Source organism: Hypomesus transpacificus, chromosome 11, assembly GCF_021917145.1.
Source record: "Hypomesus transpacificus isolate Combined female chromosome 11, fHypTra1, whole genome shotgun sequence".
Taxonomy (NCBI): domain Eukaryota; kingdom Metazoa; phylum Chordata; class Actinopteri; order Osmeriformes; family Osmeridae; genus Hypomesus; species Hypomesus transpacificus.
The window spans coordinates 6,038,804-6,063,535 of record NC_061070.1 but is presented as its reverse complement, the minus strand read 5'-3'; the positions used below and the strand labels follow the sequence as shown (position 1 = coordinate 6,063,535).

The 24,732-nt window shown below is 44.4% G+C and overlaps 3 protein-coding genes across 8 annotated transcripts in view; 1 reads left to right on the top strand and 2 right to left on the bottom strand.

The window, feature by feature from the left end:
* Positions 1-24,732, top strand: part of rps6ka2 (ribosomal protein S6 kinase, polypeptide 2) — a 176,113-nt gene that overhangs the window by 118,077 nt on the left and 33,304 nt on the right. For all 6 annotated transcript variants that reach the window (XM_047029941.1, XM_047029940.1, XM_047029942.1 and 3 more), the window contains 3 exons: positions 660-724; positions 1,230-1,332; positions 1,954-2,084. In XM_047029941.1, the coding sequence (XP_046885897.1) occupies positions 660-724; positions 1,230-1,332; positions 1,954-2,084 (299 nt within the window). The remainder of the gene's footprint in view (positions 1-659; positions 725-1,229; positions 1,333-1,953; positions 2,085-24,732) is intronic.
* On the bottom strand, positions 17,143-20,270 carry LOC124474080. Its single transcript, XM_047029953.1, has 2 exons — positions 17,555-20,270; positions 17,143-17,320 (listed from the first exon to the last, which is right to left on the bottom strand). The coding sequence occupies exons 1-2, from the start codon at positions 18,528-18,530 to the stop codon at positions 17,289-17,291; spliced, it is 1,008 nt and encodes a 335-aa protein (XP_046885909.1). The 5' UTR covers positions 18,531-20,270; the 3' UTR covers positions 17,143-17,288.
* Positions 22,080-24,657, bottom strand: LOC124474081. Its single transcript, XM_047029954.1, has 2 exons — positions 22,492-24,657; positions 22,080-22,257 (listed from the first exon to the last, which is right to left on the bottom strand). The coding sequence occupies exons 1-2, from the start codon at positions 23,465-23,467 to the stop codon at positions 22,226-22,228; spliced, it is 1,008 nt and encodes a 335-aa protein (XP_046885910.1). The 5' UTR covers positions 23,468-24,657; the 3' UTR covers positions 22,080-22,225.

The window sequence follows — 24,732 nt, the reverse complement described above, 5'->3', positions numbered from 1 at the left end:
GGTTACCGGATTATGGTTAGCCAGACATAAGGGTAATTATAAAAAGTTCTTTAAATCACTTCATACCTGATTTATCACCTGCTGATGTGATGTGTCATTGCTTGCTTATCAGTATTATTTCCTACCTAATTTGCTCAACCCAGGACGAGGGTCTTCTGACTCAGGAATGCTACAATCACCTTTCATAAACACAGATTAAGCCAGCTACAAAAAAGAAAAGCTAGCGATTCCATTGCACGGGTGGGTGGTATATATACTGAGGAGAAGTTAAAGGCTGAATTATACTACTTCGACTCTGTTACGGACAGACGGACGGAGTCGGACGGATTCGTTGAATTTATAGTACTCCGAAGGCTGTGGGTGCTGAAAAGAATTCACTTCCAGAAAAGTAGGCGGAGCAACTTTTTTGAAGCCTGCCACATGACATCTTTGTGTGTGGAACCAATTGCGGACCAATCACAGCCAAGGGGTATCCGTAAAATGACGGACTAGCAGACGGATAGTCAGGACTTGGCGTTCCACATCGGTCGGAGAGGGTGTTCCCTGTGTCCGTCTCCTTGAAAACGGAGTAGTATATTTCGGCCTTAACTCGGTTACACTCATCCCCCTAAACTCACTCCCACATTCTACAATAATCAGTGTGTGTGTGCGTGTGTTAGGAGCTGGACCGGATGGGGTAGAGGAGATCAAGAGACATGATTTCTTTAGACCTGTAGACTGGAATGTAAGTACAAACCTGCTTGGGTGCAAACTCTCTCCTTTTTGCTCACTCCACTCAATCTCCATCTCTACTCCCCGCCCTCTATCTTGTCCCCTACCTGAAAGGCAACTGTTGCCATGTGGAATATGTATTTGGTTTCAACAGGATGTTCTTTAGAATAGAGAGAACTTTCTCCTTCTCTCTCCATGTCTTTCTATGCTGGCTGGCGGGCACCAGGCAGGCGGGAGGGAGACAGACAACAGGCAGAAAAACTTAAGAATGAAGAGCTGTTTCTCATTTTCTGTAGATACTTATCTTGTACTTATAGCACCTACTGTTAAGTTGAACCTAGATGTGTTTTTAATCCTGATATACACACACATGCTGTCGATATTTTCCTACTCCCTAATTCCTTGTGTTTTGCCCATAAAAACCAAGGTAGCGATGATTGCACCGGCAATATTGGACCTGAGTTGAGTGAATGATCACAGCTCTTCTGAGCTCCTCCTGTGTTTTTTTTGTTCTGTAGAAGCTATACAGGAGAGAAATTAAGCCTCCATTCAAACCAGCTGTAGGACGGCCTGAGGACACGTTCCACTTTGATCCTGAGTTCACTTCTCAAACTCCCACAGGTCTGAATCCAAAGACACAATCACACACACTGCTGATGTAGCAATGTACTGCTGATGTATAACTAGTTACTGTAATCTAAAAGGTGAATATTTGATACATGCCAGATATCAGATATTTTTGCATTTAGCCTACTATATGTCTGTTGTTTCGTAGTCAATGGGGTACATGAATACAAAGATTTATGTTCTAACATTTGCTGAACCTGCATTACTCACTGTTCAAGCATGGGTGCCCAGCCTGGGTGTCCTTAAGTGCTGCTTGAGCTGTACCACTGTGTACCAGGCAACCAAACTGACCGACCCTCTTTCTGTCAATACCTGCTCTTCTGATCAGCAGTCAACACAATGCTGTATTTCAGTCACCTCTTACAACACAACAGTGTTATACTTTGACAGCCGTCTATCAGACAGTTGATTGGATCACAGCAGTATTTGAAAAGATATACAGTTGATTAGATGTGTATTGGTTGATACCATCCTGCTGCCTTCCAACATATGGCTGCCATCCAATCAACTGTCTGATGGAGGACTCGTCTGCAACCTCAGTGTCCTAGATATCCTAATGGCTTGAGTGTGACTAAAAAGTATGACTGATGTCTGTTCTTCCCCCTGCATCCCCAGACTCCCCAGGAAGCCCCCCCAGTGCAAACACCCACCAGCTCTTCAGGGGTTTCAGTTTTGTTGCCACCAGTCTGGGACAGGAACAGTCCATTGCCGGATTTCGACCAAACATCGTCAACCCCATTGTACAGGTAATGCCTCCTAGTCTCAGCTCTAAATCTCTGTCTTCAGCTCTGAGCCGCTCCAGTTATGTAACTATATGAGGTTATCCTGTTATCTGCCTCATACTTCACTAAGCCATGTGCAGATCCATTGTCCCTCAGACCAGACTATCAATCAAATCTGTCAACAAACAGACAAATGCTGTAGACAGACATGGCTTCAACTCCCCTCTACTGCACACTGACAAAGCTGCAGACCATCTTTATCTATCTGGTCATCCATAACTTTTGATTTAGGATGGATTAGAACATGGGGCTCCCAAGTGGCTCACCAAACTAATGCATACACTATTTAGGCTGAAGCCAAGTGGTGGCTTGGGTTCGAGTCTGGCCCAGGCCCTTTACCGCATCTCATCCCCTTCTGACACCAGAACTGTTTTGGAATTTTTACCTCTAACTGTATGATAAAAGTCAGGATGCCTGATTTCACCAATTATTTATTAACACCAATGGTAAGTAACAAAGATATTTGTGATCCGTCTATCAAAGGGCAACACGCTAGTCGACATGCCTTTTGAGTTTTTTTAAGAAAATAATCAATACTTAATAATAATAATGAAACAATCAATACAAAACATATCTTCGGAGCAATCGTTAATGAAGGTAATCACAATTAATCAGAGCATGTAAGCCAGGGGTGTCAAACATACGGCCCGCGGATGGTTCAATCCGGCCCGCGAGACGACGTCCACATATTTTATAAAGGAACATATATTCAAAATGTGTCCAGCAGAGGTCGCACTGCAGATCCAAACATAAACAGCACATGACAGCAACACACCCAGAATAGGTGATGCAGCGGTGAAAGCTAGCTACCTTATTGCTAACGAGATAGCGTTAGGATCCAAGCCATTTTCTGAGGGTGAGTTAGTAAAAACATGCATGCTGAAGGCTGCAGAAATCGTGTGCCTTGAAAAGCAACAGGCCTTTGCCAACATTAGTCTAACGAGGAATAATATTTAAAGACCATGAAAATTGTGCAGTATAATATCAGTCAGCAGCTTCAGGACAAAATAGTTTGGTCTGGTGTAACTCTATTGCTCATGCACTGCTATCACTTTTATGGGTTTTTGAAATGTACATATGTAATACATTTACAAGGCAGGGTAACGTTCTTCATAGCTCCCACTTAAGTTTGTGCATAGTGTGGTGAGTCAGTTCAGGTGGTCAGATGGGAAAATGTATCTACTGTAGGCCTACAATAAAATAAACAAGTTGTTTTAATCAAAGTGAAATGCCATTTTTTCAGTTCCTTAGTCCTATCTGTGAACACATGTTTTGTGCCTTTGTAGATCCACTGTGATCTGTGAGTTATAATGCACATATGTAGGCTAAATGAAAAATGATAAATTAAGGCATAATATTGAAAAAAAGGTAAAGGAGGATTTGGAGTTGACGTTATTTTACCGGCCCGGCCCACTTGAGATAAGATTGGGCTGTATGTAGCCCTTTAACCAAAATGAGTTTGACACCCCTGATGTAAGCAGAGTGGAGCGGTGAGAATCTCCGCTCCTCGCTCACAGAGTTGTTCACGCCCCCGCTCAAACCTGCTCCGCTCATTATCGCTCAACGCAGATTACATCCCGCTCCACTCAAATTGCCCTACCGCTCGCTCCAAAAAAAGAAACAAATCTGCATGTATTGGAACTTTTAGCTTAAACCACAGCCCAAAGAACTAAAGAGCAACGACAACTTTTTAAATTGAAATTATTTATTTCAAATGACAAAATAGGCCTGCGTAAAAGGAATACAACACAAAAAGTCCTGTAAAATTAAACGAATCAATGGGCCTAATTAGATAAATAGAAATATACAGGCTGGCTAGTGAGGCTACACATCAAAGTTTTTAAAGTAATTTAAGTATTAGCCCAAAATCTTTAGGCCTATAGGCTAACCATTCCCCCCAGGATTTCACAGGCCTTTTTTGTGATAGTTGCGGGCAAGAATTCCTGATTTCGCTGGAGCTTTTCCAAAAAGTTGCAATTTGATGGTGTTTTTTAGGTCTTTGTTGCAATGAATTTGCGGGAGCAAGTGAAAGTTGCGATAAAAAGGTGCGAATTTCCCTCTTTGTCATTTTAATTGAGTTATTGGTTGAAAATTAAGTAATTAACAAACATTCATTAAAGAATAAAAACCAGAAACCAACCAGAAAAAATGTCCTTACCAACATGCCAATTTTCATCATATCCAATTTGTTATCCTTATCCAACCAGGATTCACATTTGCATTGAAGGGAGGAATCTTTTTTGGAATCTGTTTGCAATACCGCTCTCGGCCTCTACGCAACTTCGGCGCTCTCAGGCTTGCCAGGCATAGACAGTAAAAGAAAGCACATGCATTGATTGACTGATTGACTCCAGGCAACCCTGGATACAGGACTGTTAACGGTGTGTTTTTATCACCTGGAAGTCTCTAGAAATCTGGCACCTTATTGAACAAAATAAAAAAGAGTGAAAGAGTTCACAGACATCAGAATGAACGTGTTCACAGTATCATCCATCAGGCAATAAAACAGTACGTTCAGTTCACGTTCATCAAAATTATGAACGAGTTCATGAACTTTCGTTCAATGAACCCATTCAGGCGCAACACTGGATTTAACCCCTACCGGAGAGAGGGATTTAATTGGCCTACATTAATTGTCAACCTTTAAAACAAAATACTAATTAATTGCTTTCCTTAGCCTATCAAACATTCTTTTGAGTTCACTTTCAAGAACACAAGTTTGGCCAAAGTCTGAGGCTTCAGACTCATGCAGTGGTTTCTTGACAACAGGCCGGCAGCGGAAAAAAACCTCTGCGCTCACAGACCCGCTGATGCTCAGGATGCTGAACACAATGCGACCTACTTTAGCCAGGCGGGGAAAAGACGTGGGGCCCTATCTTGCACCCAGCACAATTGACTTTGTACACTCATCATTCCTATTTTGCACTCGACGCACAGTGGACTTTTCCCTTCACAGACACATGTCGGCAAATGTTCCCTGGTGCTATTTTACAGTTTCAGAAAACTATTCCGCCACAGACCAGGAAAAACGTAGTCTAAAGTCAATGGTGTGTTATTCAGATGCTATTTTAAGGGCGCATGCTTGGCCCTTGCACACTGCTGGCGAGGCAGGGATTTCCTGCGAAGCTATGTTACATTGTTTTGATTTATTATATGGCTGTGTTACATTTCTTTCATGTCATTGATTAAGAAATGCTCATAAGAAATCTCTATGTATGTGAACTTGATTTGTAACTGTTGTGGCAATTTCCTCCCACGTCTGTTTAACCAAAGCTAATTTGGGTGGGTTTCTTCTTCCATCCCAGTAGTCAGATGGCTGAGAGGTTAGGGAATCGGGCTAAGAATTAAAGGTTGCCGGTTTAATTCCCAGTGGTGAATTTTACGTTGTGTCCTTGGGCAAGGCACTTCACCCTACTTGCCTCGGGGGAATGTCCCTGTACTTACTGTAAGTCTTTCTGGATAAGAGCATCTACTAAATGTATCCCCATCAGAATCAGAATTTGGTTTATTCGCCATGTATGTTACACAAACAGAATTTATTGTGGCAGGAAGGTGCAAACATATACGGGTCTTAAATTAAGTAAGTTAAACTAATTCTAAGAACTAAACTATTAAAAAATACAACATTTAAAAAAATGAAACATATATACATACATGAATGAGAATTTGAATGAGCAGCATGAGCGGGAAACTTACTTTCCAATACAATGTCACTTCTTTATCTTTTACGGCCCTGACGAGAACGTCGGTCTCCTCGGCTGTGAACCGCTCCTGGCGTGCGCCTGGCAAATCCGCCGTTATAATAGCAATCCGCTATGGAACAAGCGCGCCTGCTCTTAAAGGGAATATGAGATGACGCTCTGATTGGTTTATTGCACGTTTCGCCCAAATCACACCAATGAGCAATGTAGCTACTTCCGACCAACTCATTTTAGATTTGCACCAGGCAATAATAGCCTGTATAATAGCAACAGCGCCGTAGTCCCGCCCACAAAGTTACTTGCATTTCGCGTTTTGACACTTGCGTTTCAGATCGTTAAAATAGGGCCTGTCAAGATCTTTCCTAAATCGAATAACATCGGCATCTGGGTTCTCTCTCGGGGATGAGAGGTACTTTTCAACTTCACCTTTGGTAACCTTCACCTTAACCTTCGGTTACACGTTGCAGCTCACTGAAGTATGACCCAAACAGGCAAACTCTTTGTTTCAGGCTCGGGATTCAGGTCGGCGGCTGGTGGGGTGTCGGTCTCGGGTGTTCGGCTGGGAGCGTTAATTTCCTAATTTCTTTAATGAGGAGGTTGTGGATTTCCCCGAGTTTGTTGCATACTGACTCATCTCGGATGACCTATTCTGTCTTAAAAACGGGGATCTGACAGTGATGCTAAAATGAGATGTTTATCAGTATAGTTTATTCCGTAGCAAATTGACACGTTGTTTGCCAACGTTTCTGCAAGCGATGCCCATTGGAAGTGCAGCATGAATGCCATCGCAGACCAGAGATTTGATTTCCGTGACAGCAGGGAGGATTATCCTCAGGTTCCCCAGATTCCCCAGCTCCTTCTGCATTTTGTCTGTGAGGTCTGCTAGCGGTGTCAGCACACTGACAAGGTGTGTCAGCTGCCGTACTTGATTCAGGGTGATGTTAGCAACATTAGACTTGAGTTTGTTTTGCCATAACGGCTCCTTTTTAAGCAACCGGATGACCGACTGAGTCATCCGCAGCTGGCTGCTCCATTGAGTGGGGCAAGCAGTTGTCAGGCGGACACCTAATCGGACGGTTTCCTCGGAGTTCAGGGTGGTCTAGCGTACCCTTTTCACCAGGTGCCCGACTTTCACTAACCGCCTATTAATGTTGTCGTGCTCGTTAACGGCGTCTTTGATCGCCAGCTGAAACATGAATTGGGTATCTCAGATAAATTTGACACAGTAAAGTACTGATTTATTATGGTTTCTACATTGGTGGTTATCTCTTCCACTTGGATTTGCGAGAATGCAGGTGGTCCCTCATCCTCCTCTTCATTTTCAGCGCTGCTGTTGGCATCCGCGGTCACTTCACCCTCGGCCTCCTCTTCAGTGCCAGGGAGGAGGTTAAACGCCTTGATCATGTTACTGGCACTGTCAGTGACGACCCGAATCACACGTCGTTGCATGTTCCAATATTTCAGTACACTTTCATACTTTTGGTAAATACGATTTGCGTTATGGTGCCCCTGTATGTGCTCAAAGCCCAACAAAACCGTATGCCCTCGGAACATCCCATCGATGCCAAGGAAGCTGTGCCCTCTTCTACTGGTCCAATTATCTGCTGACAGAATTAACCCATCACCATTTTGCAGTAGGCCTTGCATTTTTTCCAAGGCATGTGGCATAAGCGTGTCCCAGACAGTGTTGTAGGGGGAGTGAGGGGGGGGGGGGGGTGTAGTCCGGTTGAGCCGCACTGGTGAAGTGTTGCATGCCCGTTCTCCTTTACTCAGTGGTTCATAGTCCATGTAAATCTTTTTTTTTTAATAATACATCCAGCTCTCTTTTTCTTTCCCTTGTTATGGTTGGAAAAAAAAACTTTGAATTCCTCAACCCTTTTCTCTTGTTGCTGATGCTGCTCCTCTCTCTCTATAAAATACAAATTAATCAACAGCACAAATTAAATTAAACAAACCATATTAGGCCTACTTTGAATGACAAAACTAATTTGTGTTAGAATATTAGGCTATATTTACTTTGTTACAAATAACCATATTTTGCAAACCTTTTTCTTTCTTCCCAGCATGTTTACGTAGCAGACTTTCGTGTTTTCGAGAGAGATCTCTTTAGATCCCAAAATGAATCTTTACCCACTGAAACAATGTTACCGCATCCTTTTTCTGTACCACATCGTTGTCAGTTAGTTTAATATAATCATTCTCAAATGCTGTTAGTTAACAGCACACAAGCATGCAGCTACATCGTTGCTAGAATCATTTTTAATCTTCGCGGATATTTCTAAATCGGAGGAAGAAATTGGTAGCATGCCAACTACCACCAGGCAAAACCAAGGCTCCGGCGGTGGCGTGCCAGCTACCACCAGGCTACACCAAGGCTCTGGCGGTGGCGTGCCAGCTAGGGCTGTCACGATAACTACTTTTTACTGTGCGATATATTGCACCAAAATTAATTGCAATAAACAATATTATTGCACACACGTCAATTGTAATTTTCAGTCCATTTTATGCCACTGAATACATAATGACAGCCCCCCCCCCCCAGGCGTGTGAAATGGTTGAAATGCGTGTGTCTCACGGCCAATGCGTGAGTCTCACGGCCAATGCGTGGGAGTTGGCAGCCCTGTGTTTGTCAAAAGTTTGCAGCATATTTGTAAATATTATATATTTATATTATATTTATTCATTTAGCAGACGCTCTTATCCAGAGCGACTTACAGTGTGTACAGGGACTTTCCCCCCGAGGCAAATAGGTTGAAGTGCCTTGCCCAAGGACACAACGTCATTTGACATGACCAGGAAACAAACCAACAACCTTCTGATTAATAGCTCGACTCCCTAACCGCTCAGCCATTTGACCCCGCTAAATGCTGGTTTTTCGATTGTGTTTAATGGCTGTATCTTAGGGCTGGGCGATAAATCGATAAAAGTAACTATCGAATTAATGACTTCACTCGATAAAGATATTGTAACATTAATTCATTTTCAATAATATCGATAATGTCGATAGAGAATAATTAGGAACAGCAGTCCATTTAATTTCTGAGATGCAGCAGGAAGTTGCGGAGAAATGGTAGCCTACGCTCACAAAAATATACTGAGCACCTCGAGTGGAGTAGCTAATGTTAACCGCGGAAAATTGGGGGGCGCTAGTGTGCTGCGTATGGAGTAAGACGTCTCTGCGAGAGCTCCTCTCCGTTCAGTTTATATATGTTTAAATTTGCCGTCTCTAACAAAGTTTGCTCGAAAATATCTTCACACTTATGTTTCTATATCCCTGCATGATCGTTTGAGACCAAGACATGTCGACTGTCGCTAACTCTAAAGCCAAAGAAAAGAAAGACAGACCGCCAAGGCCGAGGCTAGCTAACAGCAGCGTGGTAGTGGCTGACGAGGACGCCCCCGACGACCAACACGCCTCTTCCATGGAGGACTTGAAAAACATGCAGGATACAATCCATCAACACCCGGTTCGACCTACTGGATGAGAAGTTTGCCTCTCTCCAGTCGTCGCACAACAGCATGGCGACCCGACTGGACGAAATAGATGAGACGGTTTCAGACCACGACGCCCGCCTGCAGTCTATGGAGACCGCTATCAACAAGCTACAGAAGGAAAACACTTTTCTCCGAACCAAGACAAATGACTTAGAGGGCCGCTTGAGGCGCAATAATGTCAAGTTTGTGGGGATCCCCGAAGGAGAGGAAAAGGGAAATCCGACTGACTTTGTGAGCGCTCTCATTCCTAAACTGTTAGGCGAGGCTCACTTCTCCAAACCGGTAATTATTGATCGCGCCCATCGCTCTCTGCAGCCCAAGCCAGCAGAAGGAGCATCCGGTCCCTCAGCAAGACCCCTCACGGTCATCACCAGGGTCCACCACAACGCAACAGTCTCTCAAATACGACGTACACAGGGTCTTCATATTCCCAGACTATACTGCCCGGTGGCCCTCGGTCAGCATATGAGGGGGGGAACGAGGCTTCGTTTGGGGACGTTTCTGTGGGGAGGGAGGTGGGGTCTATTTGTGTTGTTTCATGTTGTCCGGAGCTGCCAGAATAAGTGCGTTTGTTTGTTGATATTTGCTTTTGTGTGTCTTGGATTGTATCTTTTTTTCCACTCACGTAGCCTACGTGTTGGGGCCTAACGATGAAAACCAGACAGCCATGAGTACCATTTCACTGGTCTCATGGAATGTGCGCGGTCTGGGGCATATAGTTAAACGAGGTAAGGTCTTTGCACACTTAAAGTCACTTAAAGCAGACATAGTGTTTCTGCAAGAAACCCATATAAAAGCTACAGAACAGAGGCGACTGAGAGCGAACTGGGTCTCTCAAGTATGTCAGTCACCGTTTACCTCCAAAGCCAGGGGTGTTGCCATTTTCTTTCGAAAGAGCATTCCATTCCAACTTACTTCAGAAACCACGGATCCAAATGGCAGGTATATTATGATTGCTGGAAGCATTAATTCGTTTCCTGTCACCTTTCTGAATATATACGGTCCAAATATAGATGACCCAAATAATTTTCGTAAAGTATTTGATCTAGTTCCGGACCTCAGCACTACTAATTTAATTGTGGGCGGTGATTTTAATTGCTACCTTGATCCATATCTTGACAGACTTTCCTCTCGTGTTCCAAACACCATAGCGTCTGTCCAAACATTGAATAATCTACTGAAGTCTAAGAACATGATTGATATATGGAGGCTGCAACATCCAACGGATAGGGATTATTCTTACTTTTCCCATGTCCATAGATCGTACACAAGGATTGACTATTTTTTTGTGGATGCAAAATTAATATCCAACGTCGTACAGAGTAAATACCATAATATATTGATATCAGACCACAGTCCAGTATCTTTAAAACTGAAGCTCGCCCTGCCAACACAAACTTACTGCTGGCGCTTTAATCCGTGGTTGCTGACCGACCAAGAATTTATGGGATACATGTCTGCGCGTCTCGGGGACTTCCTTGAGACCAACGATACAGGTGACGTGTCAGGCTCGACGCTCTGGGAAACCCTCAAAGTTGTTATGAGAGGCCATATAATTTAGTTTAAACAGCAGCGGCCGGCTCATAGAGGTCGCTAGGGAAACTAGCGACCTCTGAAACTTAATTTAATAAGACTTAAAAAGAAAGAAAAGCATCTAATGAGTAAAGTCAATATTATATAGCTAATAGAATATTGAATCTGCAAAAAAATGTGGAAGAAAAAAGATATACGTTGTCTAAAGTTAGCTGATAGGCTACGTATTTCCGGCTGGGCGCAAGTTACTTGGGGCCCAAGTAACTTGTCGTTGTAAAGTGACTGTCGTTGTAAGTTGTACATGCGTAGTTCGCTCCTCTCAATGCAAGAGATAGGACCAGAGAATGTCTAATAAAGAGACAACTCCCACTCTTGAGAAACTTCCGGGTTCTGAACTGGTTGAGTTCCACTCAAGTTCCATATGAGGGCGCCAACGGTCGAGTGCAGAATGAATGGAGGTCTATGGAGCTATACCCCTCAAAATCAACTTTTCTCAGGATATAATTTTTGTCTAGTAATTTGAATTCTGAAATCGAAAGGGGAGGCAAAAAAATACACACCACTGGGTGTTAGATTTTTTTTTAAGTCGCCTTTCTTTTCTAAAAAGCCTTTGAAAATGTAATTGACGTCATAGACATCGTACGACCAGAGCTACTGCTTGACGGCAAGCTCTGGTTACTTCCACTTTACTCTCGAGGCATCGACAACACAGCTGACAGGTTAGGCTCTCCCTGTCAATACACATGCTAGAAAGAGTTTTGGCTTGCTAATGTTGTTGCTAATGTTGCTAATGCTCTGACATTCTGGTTCTGCTTCGGATGCCATCAAGCGGGATCTCTGGTCGTAGTCAGTCCTTCACTAACCAATCAACATTCGTTAGCAGAATGCTAGCGTGTTATGGGCAACAACGACTTACCCTGTAAGAAATCAAAAGGACATAATTACTCGTTCATTCAACTTTTGACCTGTAATCCATGTTGAACATGCAAAAACTATAAACAAATCTGAGATTTATCAACAACAATCAGGCGAAAGAGGCAAATTTAGCCGTTTAGCTCCATAGACCCCCATTCAACATGCACTCGACCGCGATCACTCCCAGTGGAACTCTGGTGGAACTGCAACAAAATTTGGTACAATGGGGCTTAATAGGGAGTGGGCAGGCTCTCCTTTAACAGGCTCTGATAGGACCTCGCCGGGGCGCAGAACACCTGCGCCCCAAACTGCTGATTTACTAGAGGGCTTGTCAAATACATTATGATAGGGCCCGTTATGCATGTCACATCCAATCACATCACTCAACACATTTAAGAAGTTGTTTATTTACGTTGTCATGGTGTTCTCTCAGAACAGAACTTGTAGCTACCATAGCTCTAGCGTTACACAACTAGCTAGCTAGCTAACGTCGTGATGGAAACTTGCAATTCAGTCAAGTCGCTTAAAAATACGCCCTTTGAAAAAATAAATGTTGGACCTGATCGGCGTGACCAATTTTCACCCTACGTCACACGACTGTCAAGCTGGCTCAATTCCGCATGTCGGTTGCAAAAGACAAACTTCTCCCGGGTACAGTATAATACACTTGGAGTTTCGATCAGGTCATATCTGTTCACTGGATTACAGGGCTTGACATTAACTTTGTAAGGCACTCATTTGGGCAAGTATATTTAAGTTTCACTTGTCAATGCACTAAAGTCACTTCGATACCTTTTATATAGCCTGACCAAGTGATCGGGCAAAACTAGCCTGGCTAACGGAGGTCGCTTCCTCAGGCAAGTGATGAATGAAACAGGCTTGGTTAAAGAAATCTGAGAAGCTGGCTCAATTCAGCAGGCTCGTTTCTACGATAGGTAGTCCGCCCTGACGTTTCTGGTGTATAGCAAATGGAGTGAAGTACAACATTGTGTACACTAGCAGTGAGTGAGGCTATGGTCAAAAACAGTGTAACGGGGACACAGTCTCACTCAGATTGCCAGTTTAAACAAATCACAAAAATAATCAGACCAGCTGGCTAACAGCAGAATTCCAATCTCTCTTGAAAGCTGCCCTGCTCGACTTTTTAGATGTAGAATTGACTGTAAAACTGTAAAATTCTGAACTTAGTGACATGAGTCATGACGTGAAGACATGGCTGCCGCTCGACTATACGGTCTGTACTTTACCGGGCGACATTCTCACTCAAATTTCAAGACTTTCGTGATCCAAATCAAAATGTTAATGCGACAGATCAATTTCTCTTATAGGCTGTCCTCCTCGACTTTTTTGGTCTTTTTAAATCGAACTATTTGTATGATCCGTGTGGTCCTTTTGCCATTTTTAATGCTATCCTTTCCCAGTTTTCTGCAGCCCATAGTGCGCGCATCCCGAATGTTTACAAAAAAAAATTGGTCTATTATTTCAGCAACAGTCGAATGACAGGGGAAAACACGTTTTCATCACTTCAATTGACAAATTAGTAAATACATTTAGGAATGCACCAAAATACTGCTTTCTGCTGTTGAGACATAATTTTTTTCCCCGGGGGGGCATGCACCCGGACCCCCCTAGCAAGGCGAGATACTAGCCTAAATATACTTGTAGCCCCCCCTGGAAATAAATGCACCAGCCGCCGATGTGTTTGAAGCTTCAAAAAAAAAAGAACAGCGCCGTTGTCTAATCGATATTGAAAATGCACTAGCAGCTCTCGAACATTCCTATAGGGACTCCCTGTCACAGGAAGATTACAACAAGATTTTAAAATTTAAATACGAATATAACCACATTCTCAGTGGAACCATTGGCAAACTCTTACTTAAAATCAAACAAAAACACTTTGAGTTAGGAGATAAACCAGAGAGGCTGCTGGCCAGACAACTGAATGGTGCTCAGGCAAGCCGTCCAATTTATAAAATAAATCCAAAACAGGAGATTTGCTGGTCAACCCTAGGGAAATAAACACTCGATTTAAAGATTTTTACTCAGAATTATATACTGCTAAGTCAAGAGCAACTAGTACAGATCTCACAACATTTTTTGACTCCCTCTGCCTGCCAACATTAGGTGAGTTGTCTAAGTTGGAACTTTGGACGCAGACTTAGCGGAAGATTAGTCCTGACCTGATTTCCTCTCTGGAAAGAACATTCTAACGGGAGGGGGAGTGTGACTCTCCCAGCTCCCTCTTTCCCCATTGAGTGTGGGGATAAACAAGTCTTCTTCTCCTCATCTGACCCCCGTCCTAGTTGACTCCTCTCTTGAGGTCACAAGGTCACAAAAAAATCCCCCACATACCCCCCTTTGTGGACATCCCTGTCCACACCACTTCGCCAATAATCTATCTTTTTTGTGTAGCCCGTAAAACATTTAAACATTGAAAAAAAAAAACCTCTCAGAACCAATTTCCTTTAATTTTGACTAATAGGTGAGTATATGGTAGAATAGTAAGCTAGTGTTTGTCTGTAATGAAGCTGTCCAGATTCATGTTGTGTAAACAAGGTCCCCAGTCTGAAGGAAACCTTGGCTCAGTCTACTCATATGGTTGTAAGCCTGCAATATGTGTGAGTATATAACCTTCCTTTGGCTAGATAAGTACCCCCTGAACCTCAAACACAGTTTCACAAAAACACGATGGTATATGATCAAACATCAAGTCCACACATAAAGTTTACAACAACATATGCAGTACTCAAATATCTGTTCAGAATTGCCTTTGTTCCTCTGTATCATCAGATCCTGGAGTAAAACTCCCCCCGGCTTGTTAGGCCACGTTCTTTAAGGGGGGAGAAACCATGGATGATTCAACAGAAATGGGTTTGGGAGGGCAGTCCTCCACAAACCTACACTGATTAATGCACAAATCACTGAGTCACATATACATCACTCAATTATACATAATAAAACAAAAATTAAACTCATAAAACAAACAAAATTATGTGCTTGGTATACTCATTGAGCGATGTTCCACGGCCTCGAAGCGGCTCGATTGATTTGTCATCGCCCGGAGTGGCCTGGTTTGGGACATCATTCAGCCACTTTGACCCTCCGCTCCCTGACCTTCCTTGCTCCCCCCCGGGGCAGGGTACAAGTCCGGGGCAGAAAGCCTGTTCTTAAACAGAGAAAAAACATGTGAGTCATCCGACTCCTGCATCTTAGCTACAATGGGGCAGGCATAGTGGGTTTTGACATGAGACCGGAAAATGGGTATGCAACAGCAGAGAATCAATACAATGGCCAATAAGGTCAGCAGCACCGCTATCCCTATCCTCACCCAGCTAAATCCCCAATCCCCCAAGCTCTCTCTCATCATCTCAAACCATTCAGTTTTGTGTCCAGCATTATCCTTCACCTCCTGTCTCAGTGCCTTTAAGTCAGTCATAGCTTGTGCAAATCTTCCTGTAGGGGCAGTGTTGTTCGGTATGAATGTGCAACATACCTGACCAATCAGAGTGCAAACCCCCCCCACGCTCCGCCAGCAGCCAGTCCAATACCTGTCGATTCTGCCAGGTCATTGCTGATGTTGCCGACAGCTGCTGGCCCAGGGCGGTGAGAGCCTCGTCTGTATAGTTAATGAAGCGCTGCTGGTTATAGTACAGGTAATTAATCCATTCAGTGTTCTTATTTACCGTTATCCAGGGTAAGATGGACTCGAACCCTGACGCCACCTCATTTCTCGCTTTAAAATCATTGGGCACCCCCCTTGGCTGACCTATGGCATCGATTGTTACATCAGACTTGAAAGCCCGCCTCTTGCGAGGAGCCTCCTCGAGGTTTTCTGTGGTTTGGTTTAGTTTGAAGTGGATCACCTGGGTGACGGCATGTGCTATTCATACTGCAATGAACTCTGCTTTGCTCCCCCCTTCTCCTAAAACATCTCATGTCAGCCCACTTACCTCTCCCTCACCGAGCAGTTTGCTTGGGAAGGGGCAGTGTGGGTGTGGGGTCTATGGGGTCTGCCAGGATCGTCCCCTGCTCGCTCAGCTGCACGTCTTTTAGCGGCTGCACGAGTGGGGCTGTTGGAGGTCGATGGTCTCTGGTGCTGGCCCTCTTTGGTGAACCTTCCCTGGCTGGACCCCTGGATCTGGATCTGGTTTTACCTTCTCCTGGAATTAGATACAGTCCAGGAACAGGATACTTCTGTGTTCAGGGGAGAGTCTTATTGACTCTGTCATCATAATGGAGGTGAGTTTTATAGAAACCGGGACAGAGAGATGGATATACAGTCATAACAGCTTCAAGCTTAGGATGTTTAGTTTAGTCATAGCTTTTGTGAAACTCCATCAGAAACAATGTGGATGTAGGCATACATCACCAAACCCTATTTTCCTCTGCTACTCGCCAGTTGTTCTCCATGCATGGGCAGTGGACTCTGGGAGGTGTTAACTCAGAGCCAACAAACATCGTTAATGTCATCAATAAACCCTGGTTCTATCAACCTAAACCACCTAGGCATTTGTCAACAACTACTTTAGTTTCACATTTCAAATGACAATATTGCTGTTGCATCCACCTCATGTGTCCCTGTTTCACTCACCCCCCTTCTTCCCAGTTGGAACGCAACCAGGAAGGGATTGTTGTTATTCGGTGGCTGAGTTTAATTTTCTGATCCCTCAACAGGGACCAGGGGTTGAGTGACTGTTCGCCGTTGTCCAGGGTGGCTTGGTAACTTCGAGCCCTGGATTTGGTCCTTGGTCTTAAGCACAACCTTGACTTCTGAGGCACGAGCAGGAAGCTCTCAATCCTCAGTCTCAGGCCCAGTCGGAGGCTGAGAGTTAACCAATGTCATTCGTGTGCTTTGCCTTTAGGACAGCACTGTCCTGTACTGTATCAGGGAAATCAGAGTCAATAGTTGTTATAAGTGTGACCAAGTTTGATGTGGGATTTATAACGGTGCTTCCAGATGGACCACATGGTTGACCCTTCAAACAGTTTTGTGGTCATCGTTGCTCGTGACCCTGTGTTCAGGCAGTGTCTCTACATGGGGGTGTTGACTTTTCCCCCGGTCGCCTTTACTGGAGACTCGACCACCAGGCTGGATACTGATTGGTTTCTCCGAGGCTCGTTCTCTCCTCCTTCTCCTCCCCTAACTTCCTACAAAACATCTTTAACAAAAACTTCACCATAGTCTAAGGTTAGACTATCAAAATTATAAATGTTACTACTTAGGGTGTGCTTTACTTGTTTATCAACTAAATTATCAATTTAAAATTGCCTCTGTCTCTGAGACCATAGTCCAAATTTTTCCTATCCCCCCTTCCCCCCATCGCATAGTTCATATCTATGCGATTCCTAAGGGATAGAAAAAATATGTTAGTCAGTGACAACCCAAATTCTTCATATTCCTTCACATATTTCATAATATTTTTACCTCTTCTTTAAATCTCCTAATTTCAAGCAGAGTTTGGGGATGTTTAATCAAACTTTAATAACTGTACCTGTTTTAGTCCTGTCCACCACAGCAAATCATTCACACCACTGGGTTCCTGAAACAACATTCGTCTACCGACAGGGTCAGTTCAGTCCTTCCAATGGCTAAGTTTCAAATTGGTTCTTAACTTCACAATCATGGCTTAGGCCCATGCAGCAGGAAAAATAGTGTTTAGCTGAATTTACAGTGGTGGATGCAGGCATTTCACTTATTTAGAGCATAACCAATCAACAATGTTATTTATTGCCTATGCAAGTATTTCCCCATCATTCAACAAAACCTGTGTGTGTTTTGTGTGTCTCTACCTGGTTTTGCATTATCATGTATGGTGTGCCGTCTCAGATGTGTTAGAGCCCTTTGGCAGCATGGCGGCGGCATTAACTCCGCTTGTGGCTGTGCCCATACGTAACTTGCTCTAGGTGGCTGCCCACTGCCCTCCGTCACTGGAACTCTGACTGGGGTGTCATTCTGTCTTTGGCCGGGGCAGGACTGCTTATAATGTCCACTTTCTCCACATCCCCAGCAAAACCGTACTTTTTTACCTTGTTGCAGGGTGGGGTTTCCTCGGGACAGCCTGGCCTCTGTCATTACCCTTTGACCTCCATTCCCCCACTCGTAAGGGGGCGGCCAATCTTCCTGGCCAGTAGGTGGATCGCATGAGGCAGTTGGAAGGGGGATGGTCGAAGATTGTTTTCCTTTCTTGCATTCTTTGCGAGCTCCTTTTCCAACTTCTCTCACGAGATCCTTCAGTCCTTTTTCAGTCAGTAGATACACCCTTGTGTCGACACCCCCCTCTGGGAGCTTGTTTGGCTGCTCATGGAGGGTCTCTCCAGTGGACATAGGACGCCTGTTAAGAGAGTCAATTGATGTACTTCCCACTCCCTGTACCTGAAGGCTCACTTCTGCAGACTGGAACTCAGCTTGGACCTCAGTGATGTCATCATGTGGTCTTGGGACCCTGCCAGCCTTGGCACGCTGCTCGGCTTCATCCAGCAGACATCTTACGTAGAAGTATGTTGCTAAAAGTTGTTCGTGGGTCAAAACAGTGTCCAGCATTTCATTACCTGCCCCTGTTGGAATTGGCATTGCCTCTGCCCCCCTCTCAACCAAAGTCCTTCTGGGTGGGACAGCGTTAGTACTCATCTGGAACACATGGGGCGCTGTAGAGAGAGTCTGGTCAGGGGTTGCTCTTCCCTCCTGCATCATTGCTCTCTCTGCCATGGGGTGGTAGTTGTTAGGCACAGCAGCTCGGTGATCTAAGCTTAAATACAGGTATATCATTCAACAAGTCAAACCAACCCTTGTCCTCTCTAACACCAACTATAATGAGATATGAATCAGTTTGGAGAAACTCTCAAGACTATACCCCTGTATAGTATGTATGTGTTTGTGCATAGCATTTATGTGGCAGTGGCTTTGTTGAACGGGAAAATCACTCTGCACACGCAACAGAAACACAGTTCCTTTTTTTATTACTTCCTATATAAACACTTTGAGAAAGGGCTTGTGTAAACCCTTTTGTTGTACTTGTGCCAGATTTTCGCCTCTCCATCTGTAATATTCAGAGAGAAGAGAATGTGAGACAACTTGTATATGCATTCCTTCAAGTTTACTTTCAGATTTTTCGCTTACAGTTACTTTAAACATTTCAACCCCTTGAAACGGGAGGGGGAGTGTGACTCTCCCAGCTCCCTCTTTCCCCATTGAGTGTGGGGATAAACAAGTCTTCTTCTCCTCATCTGACCCCCGTCCTAGTTGACTCCTCTCTTGAGGTCACAAGGTCACAAAAAAATCCCCCACATACCCCCCTTTGTGGACATCCCTGTCCACACCACTTCGCCAATAATCTATCTTTTTTGTGTAGCCCGTAAAACATTTAAACATTGAAAAAAAAAAACCTCTCAGAACCAATTTCCTTTAATTTTGACTAATAGGTGAGTATATGGTAGAATAGTAAGCTAGTGTTTGTCTGTAATGAAGCTGTCCAGATTCATGTTGTGTAAACAAGGTCCCCAGTCTGAAGGAAACCTTGGCTCAGTCTACTCATATGGTTGTAAGCCTGCAATATGTGTGAGTATATAACCTTCCTTTGGCTAGATAAGTACCCCCTGAACCTCAAACACAGTTTCACAAAAACACGATGGTATATGATCAAACATCAAGTCCACACATAAAGTTTACAACAACATATGCAGTACTCAAATATCTGTTCAGAATTGCCTTTGTTCCTCTGTATCATCAGATCCTGGAGTAAAACTCCCCCCGGCTTGTTAGGCCACGTTCTTTAAGGGGGGAGAAACCATGGATGATTCAACAGAAATGGGTTTGGGAGGGCAGTCCTCCACAAACCTACACTGATTAATGCACAAATCACTGAGTCACATATACATCACTCAATTATACATAATAAAACAAAAATTAAACTCATAAAACAAACAAAATTATGTGCTTGGTATACTCATTGAGCGATGTTCCACGGCCTCGAAGCGGCTCGATTGATTTGTCATCGCCCGGAGTGGCCTGGTTTGGGACATCATTCAGCCACTTTGACCCTCCGCTCCCTGACCTTCCTTGCTCCCCCCCGGGGCAGGGTACAAGTCCGGGGCAGAAAGCCTGTTCTTAAACAGAGAAAAAACATGTGAGTCATCCGACTCCTGCATCTTAGCTACAATGGGGCAGGCATAGTGGGTTTTGACATGAGACCGGAAAATGGGTATGCAACAGCAGAGAATCAATACAATGGCCAATAAGGTCAGCAGCACCGCTATCCCTATCCTCACCCAGCTAAATCCCCAATCCCCCAAGCTCTCTCTCATCATCTCAAACCATTCAGTTTTGTGTCCAGCATTATCCTTCACCTCCTGTCTCAGTGCCTTTAAGTCAGTCATAGCTTGTGCAAATCTTCCTGTAGGGGCAGTGTTGTTCGGTATGAATGTGCAACATACCTGACCAATCAGAGTGCAAACCCCCCCCACGCTCCGCCAGCAGCCAGTCCAATACCTGTCGATTCTGCCAGGTCATTGCTGATGTTGCCGACAGCTGCTGGCCCAGGGCGGTGAGAGCCTCGTCTGTATAGTTAATGAAGCGCTGCTGGTTATAGTACAGGTAATTAATCCATTCAGTGTTCTTATTTACCGTTATCCAGGGTAAGATGGACTCGAACCCTGACGCCACCTCATTTCTCGCTTTAAAATCATTGGGCACCCCCCTTGGCTGACCTATGGCATCGATTGTTACATCAGACTTGAAAGCCCGCCTCTTGCGAGGAGCCTCCTCGAGGTTTTCTGTGGTTTGGTTTAGTTTGAAGTGGATCACCTGGGTGACGGCATGTGCTATTCATACTGCAATGAACTCTGCTTTGCTCCCCCCTTCTCCTAAAACATCTCATGTCAGCCCACTTACCTCTCCCTCACCGAGCAGTTTGCTTGGGAAGGGGCAGTGTGGGTGTGGGGTCTATGGGGTCTGCCAGGATCGTCCCCTGCTCGCTCAGCTGCACGTCTTTTAGCGGCTGCACGAGTGGGGCTGTTGGAGGTCGATGGTCTCTGGTGCTGGCCCTCTTTGGTGAACCTTCCCTGGCTGGACCCCTGGATCTGGATCTGGTTTTACCTTCTCCTGGAATTAGATACAGTCCAGGAACAGGATACTTCTGTGTTCAGGGGAGAGTCTTATTGACTCTGTCATCATAATGGAGGTGAGTTTTATAGAAACCGGGACAGAGAGATGGATATACAGTCATAACAGCTTCAAGCTTAGGATGTTTAGTTTAGTCATAGCTTTTGTGAAACTCCATCAGAAACAATGTGGATGTAGGCATACATCACCAAACCCTATTTTCCTCTGCTACTCGCCAGTTGTTCTCCATGCATGGGCAGTGGACTCTGGGAGGTGTTAACTCAGAGCCAACAAACATCGTTAATGTCATCAATAAACCCTGGTTCTATCAACCTAAACCACCTAGGCATTTGTCAACAACTACTTTAGTTTCACATTTCAAATGACAATATTGCTGTTGCATCCACCTCATGTGTCCCTGTTTCACTCACCCCCCTTCTTCCCAGTTGGAACGCAACCAGGAAGGGATTGTTGTTATTCGGTGGCTGAGTTTAATTTTCTGATCCCTCAACAGGGACCAGGGGTTGAGTGACTGTTCGCCGTTGTCCAGGGTGGCTTGGTAACTTCGAGCCCTGGATTTGGTCCTTGGTCTTAAGCACAACCTTGACTTCTGAGGCATGAGCAGGAAGCTCTCAATCCTCAGTCTCAGGCCCAGTCGGAGGCTGAGAGTTAACCAATGTCATTCGTGTGCTTTGCCTTTAGGACAGCACTGTCCTGTACTGTATCAGGGAAATCAGAGTCAATAGTTGTTATAAGTGTGACCAAGTTTGATGTGGGATTTATAACGGTGCTTCCAGATGGACCACATGGTTGACCCTTCAAACAGTTTTGTGGTCATCGTTGCTCGTGACCCTGTGTTCAGGCAGTGTCTCTACATGGGGGTGTTGACTTTTCCCCCGGTCGCCTTTACTGGAGACTCGACCACCAGGCTGGATACTGATTGGTTTCTCCGAGGCTCGTTCTCTCCTCCTTCTCCTCCCCTAACTTCCTACAAAACATCTTTAACAAAAACTTCACCATAGTCTAAGGTTAGACTATCAAAATTATAAATGTTACTACTTAGGGTGTGCTTTACTTGTTTATCAACTAAATTATCAATTTAAAATTGCCTCTGTCTCTGAGACCATAGTCCAAATTTTTCCTATCCCCCCTTCCCCCCATCGCATAGTTCATATCTATGCGATTCCTAAGGGATAGAAAAAATATGTTAGTCAGTGACAACCCAAATTCTTCATATTCCTTCACATATTTCATAATATTTTTACCTCTTCTTTAAATCTCCTAATTTCAAGCAGAGTTTGGGGATGTTTAATCAAACTTTAATAACTGTACCTGTTTTAGTCCTGTCCACCACAGCAAATCATTCACACCACTGGGTTCCTGAAACAACATTCGTCTACCGACAGGGTCAGTTCAGTCCTTCCAATGGCTAAGTTTCAAATTGGTTCTTAACTTCACAATCATGGCTTAGGCCCATGCAGCAGGAAAAATAGTGTTTAGCTGAATTTACAGTGGTGGATGCAGGCATTTCACTTATTTAGAGCATAACCAATCAACAATGTTATTTATTGCCTATGCAAGTATTTCCCCATCATTCAACAAAACCTGTGTGTGTTTTGTGTGTCTCTACCTGGTTTTGCATTATCATGTATGGTGTGCCGTCTCAGATGTGTTAGAGCCCTTTGGCAGCATGGCGGCGGCATTAACTCCGCTTGTGGCTGTGCCCATACGTAACTTGCTCTAGGTGGCTGCCCACTGCCCTCCGTCACTGGAACTCTGACTGGGGTGTCATTCTGTCTTTGGCCGGGGCAGGACTGCTTATAATGTCCACTTTCTCCACATCCCCAGCAAAACCGTACTTTTTTACCTTGTTGCAGGGTGGGGTTTCCTCGGGACAGCCTGGCCTCTGTCATTACCCTTTGACCTCCATTCCCCCACTCGTAAGGGGGCGGCCAATCTTCCTGGCCAGTAGGTGGATCGCATGAGGCAGTTGGAAGGGGGATGGTCGAAGATTGTTTTCCTTTCTTGCATTCTTTGCGAGCTCCTTTTCCAACTTCTCTCACGAGATCCTTCAGTCCTTTTTCAGTCAGTAGATACACCCTTGTGTCGACACCCCCCTCTGGGAGCTTGTTTGGCTGCTCATGGAGGGTCTCTCCAGTGGACATAGGACGCCTGTTAAGAGAGTCAATTGATGTACTTCCCACTCCCTGTACCTGAAGGCTCACTTCTGCAGACTGGAACTCAGCTTGGACCTCAGTGATGTCATCATGTGGTCTTGGGACCCTGCCAGCCTTGGCACGCTGCTCGGCTTCATCCAGCAGACATCTTACGTAGAAGTATGTTGCTAAAAGTTGTTCGTGGGTCAAAACAGTGTCCAGCATTTCATTACCTGCCCCTGTTGGAATTGGCATTGCCTCTGCCCCCCTCTCAACCAAAGTCCTTCTGGGTGGGACAGCGTTAGTACTCATCTGGAACACATGGGGCGCTGTAGAGAGAGTCTGGTCAGGGGTTGCTCTTCCCTCCTGCATCATTGCTCTCTCTGCCATGGGGTGGTAGTTGTTAGGCACAGCAGCTCGGTGATCTAAGCTTAAATACAGGTATATCATTCAACAAGTCAAACCAACCCTTGTCCTCTCTAACACCAACTATAATGAGATATGAATCAGTTTGGAGAAACTCTCAAGACTATACCCCTGTATAGTATGTATGTGTTTGTGCATAGCATTTATGTGGCAGTGGCTTTGTTGAACGGGAAAATCACTCTGCACACGCAACAGAAACACAGTTCCTTTTTTTATTACTTCCTATATAAACACTTTGAGAAAGGGCTTGTGTAAACCCTTTTGTTGTACTTGTGCCAGATTTTCGCCTCTCCGTCTGTAATATTCAGAGAGAAGAGAATGTGAGACAACTTGTATATGCATTCCTTCAAGTTTACTTTCAGATTTTTCGCTTACAGTTACTTTAAACATTTCAACCCCTTGAAACGGGAGGGGGAGTGTGACTCTCCCAGCTCCCTCTTTCCCCATTGAGTGTGGGGATAAACAAGTCTTCTTCTCCTCATCTGACCCCCGTCCTAGTTGACTCCTCTCTTGAGGTCACAAGGTCACAAAAAAATCCCCCACATACCCCCCTTTGTGGACATCCCTGTCCACACCACTTCGCCAATAATCTATCTTTTTTGTGTAGCCCGTAAAACATTTAAACATTGAAAAAAAAAAACCTCTCAGAACCAATTTCCTTTAATTTTGACTAATAGGTGAGTATATGGTAGAATAGTAAGCTAGTGTTTGTCTGTAATGAAGCTGTCCAGATTCATGTTGTGTAAACAAGGTCCCCAGTCTGAAGGAAACCTTGGCTCAGTCTACTCATATGGTTGTAAGCCTGCAATATGTGTGAGTATATAACCTTCCTTTGGCTAGATAAGTACCCCCTGAACCTCAAACACAGTTTCACAAAAACACGATGGTATATGATCAAACATCAAGTCCACACATAAAGTTTACAACAACATATGCAGTACTCAAATATCTGTTCAGAATTGCCTTTGTTCCTCTGTATCATCAGATCCTGGAGTAAAACTCCCCCCGGCTTGTTAGGCCACGTTCTTTAAGGGGGGAGAAACCATGGATGATTCAACAGAAATGGGTTTGGGAGGGCAGTCCTCCACAAACCTACACTGATTAATGCACAAATCACTGAGTCACATATACATCACTCAATTATACATAATAAAACAAAAATTAAACTCATAAAACAAACAAAATTATGTGCTTGGTATACTCATTGAGCGATGTTCCACGCCCTCGAAGCGGCTCGATTGATTTGTCATCGCCCGGAGTGGCCTGGTTTGGGACATCATTCAGCCACT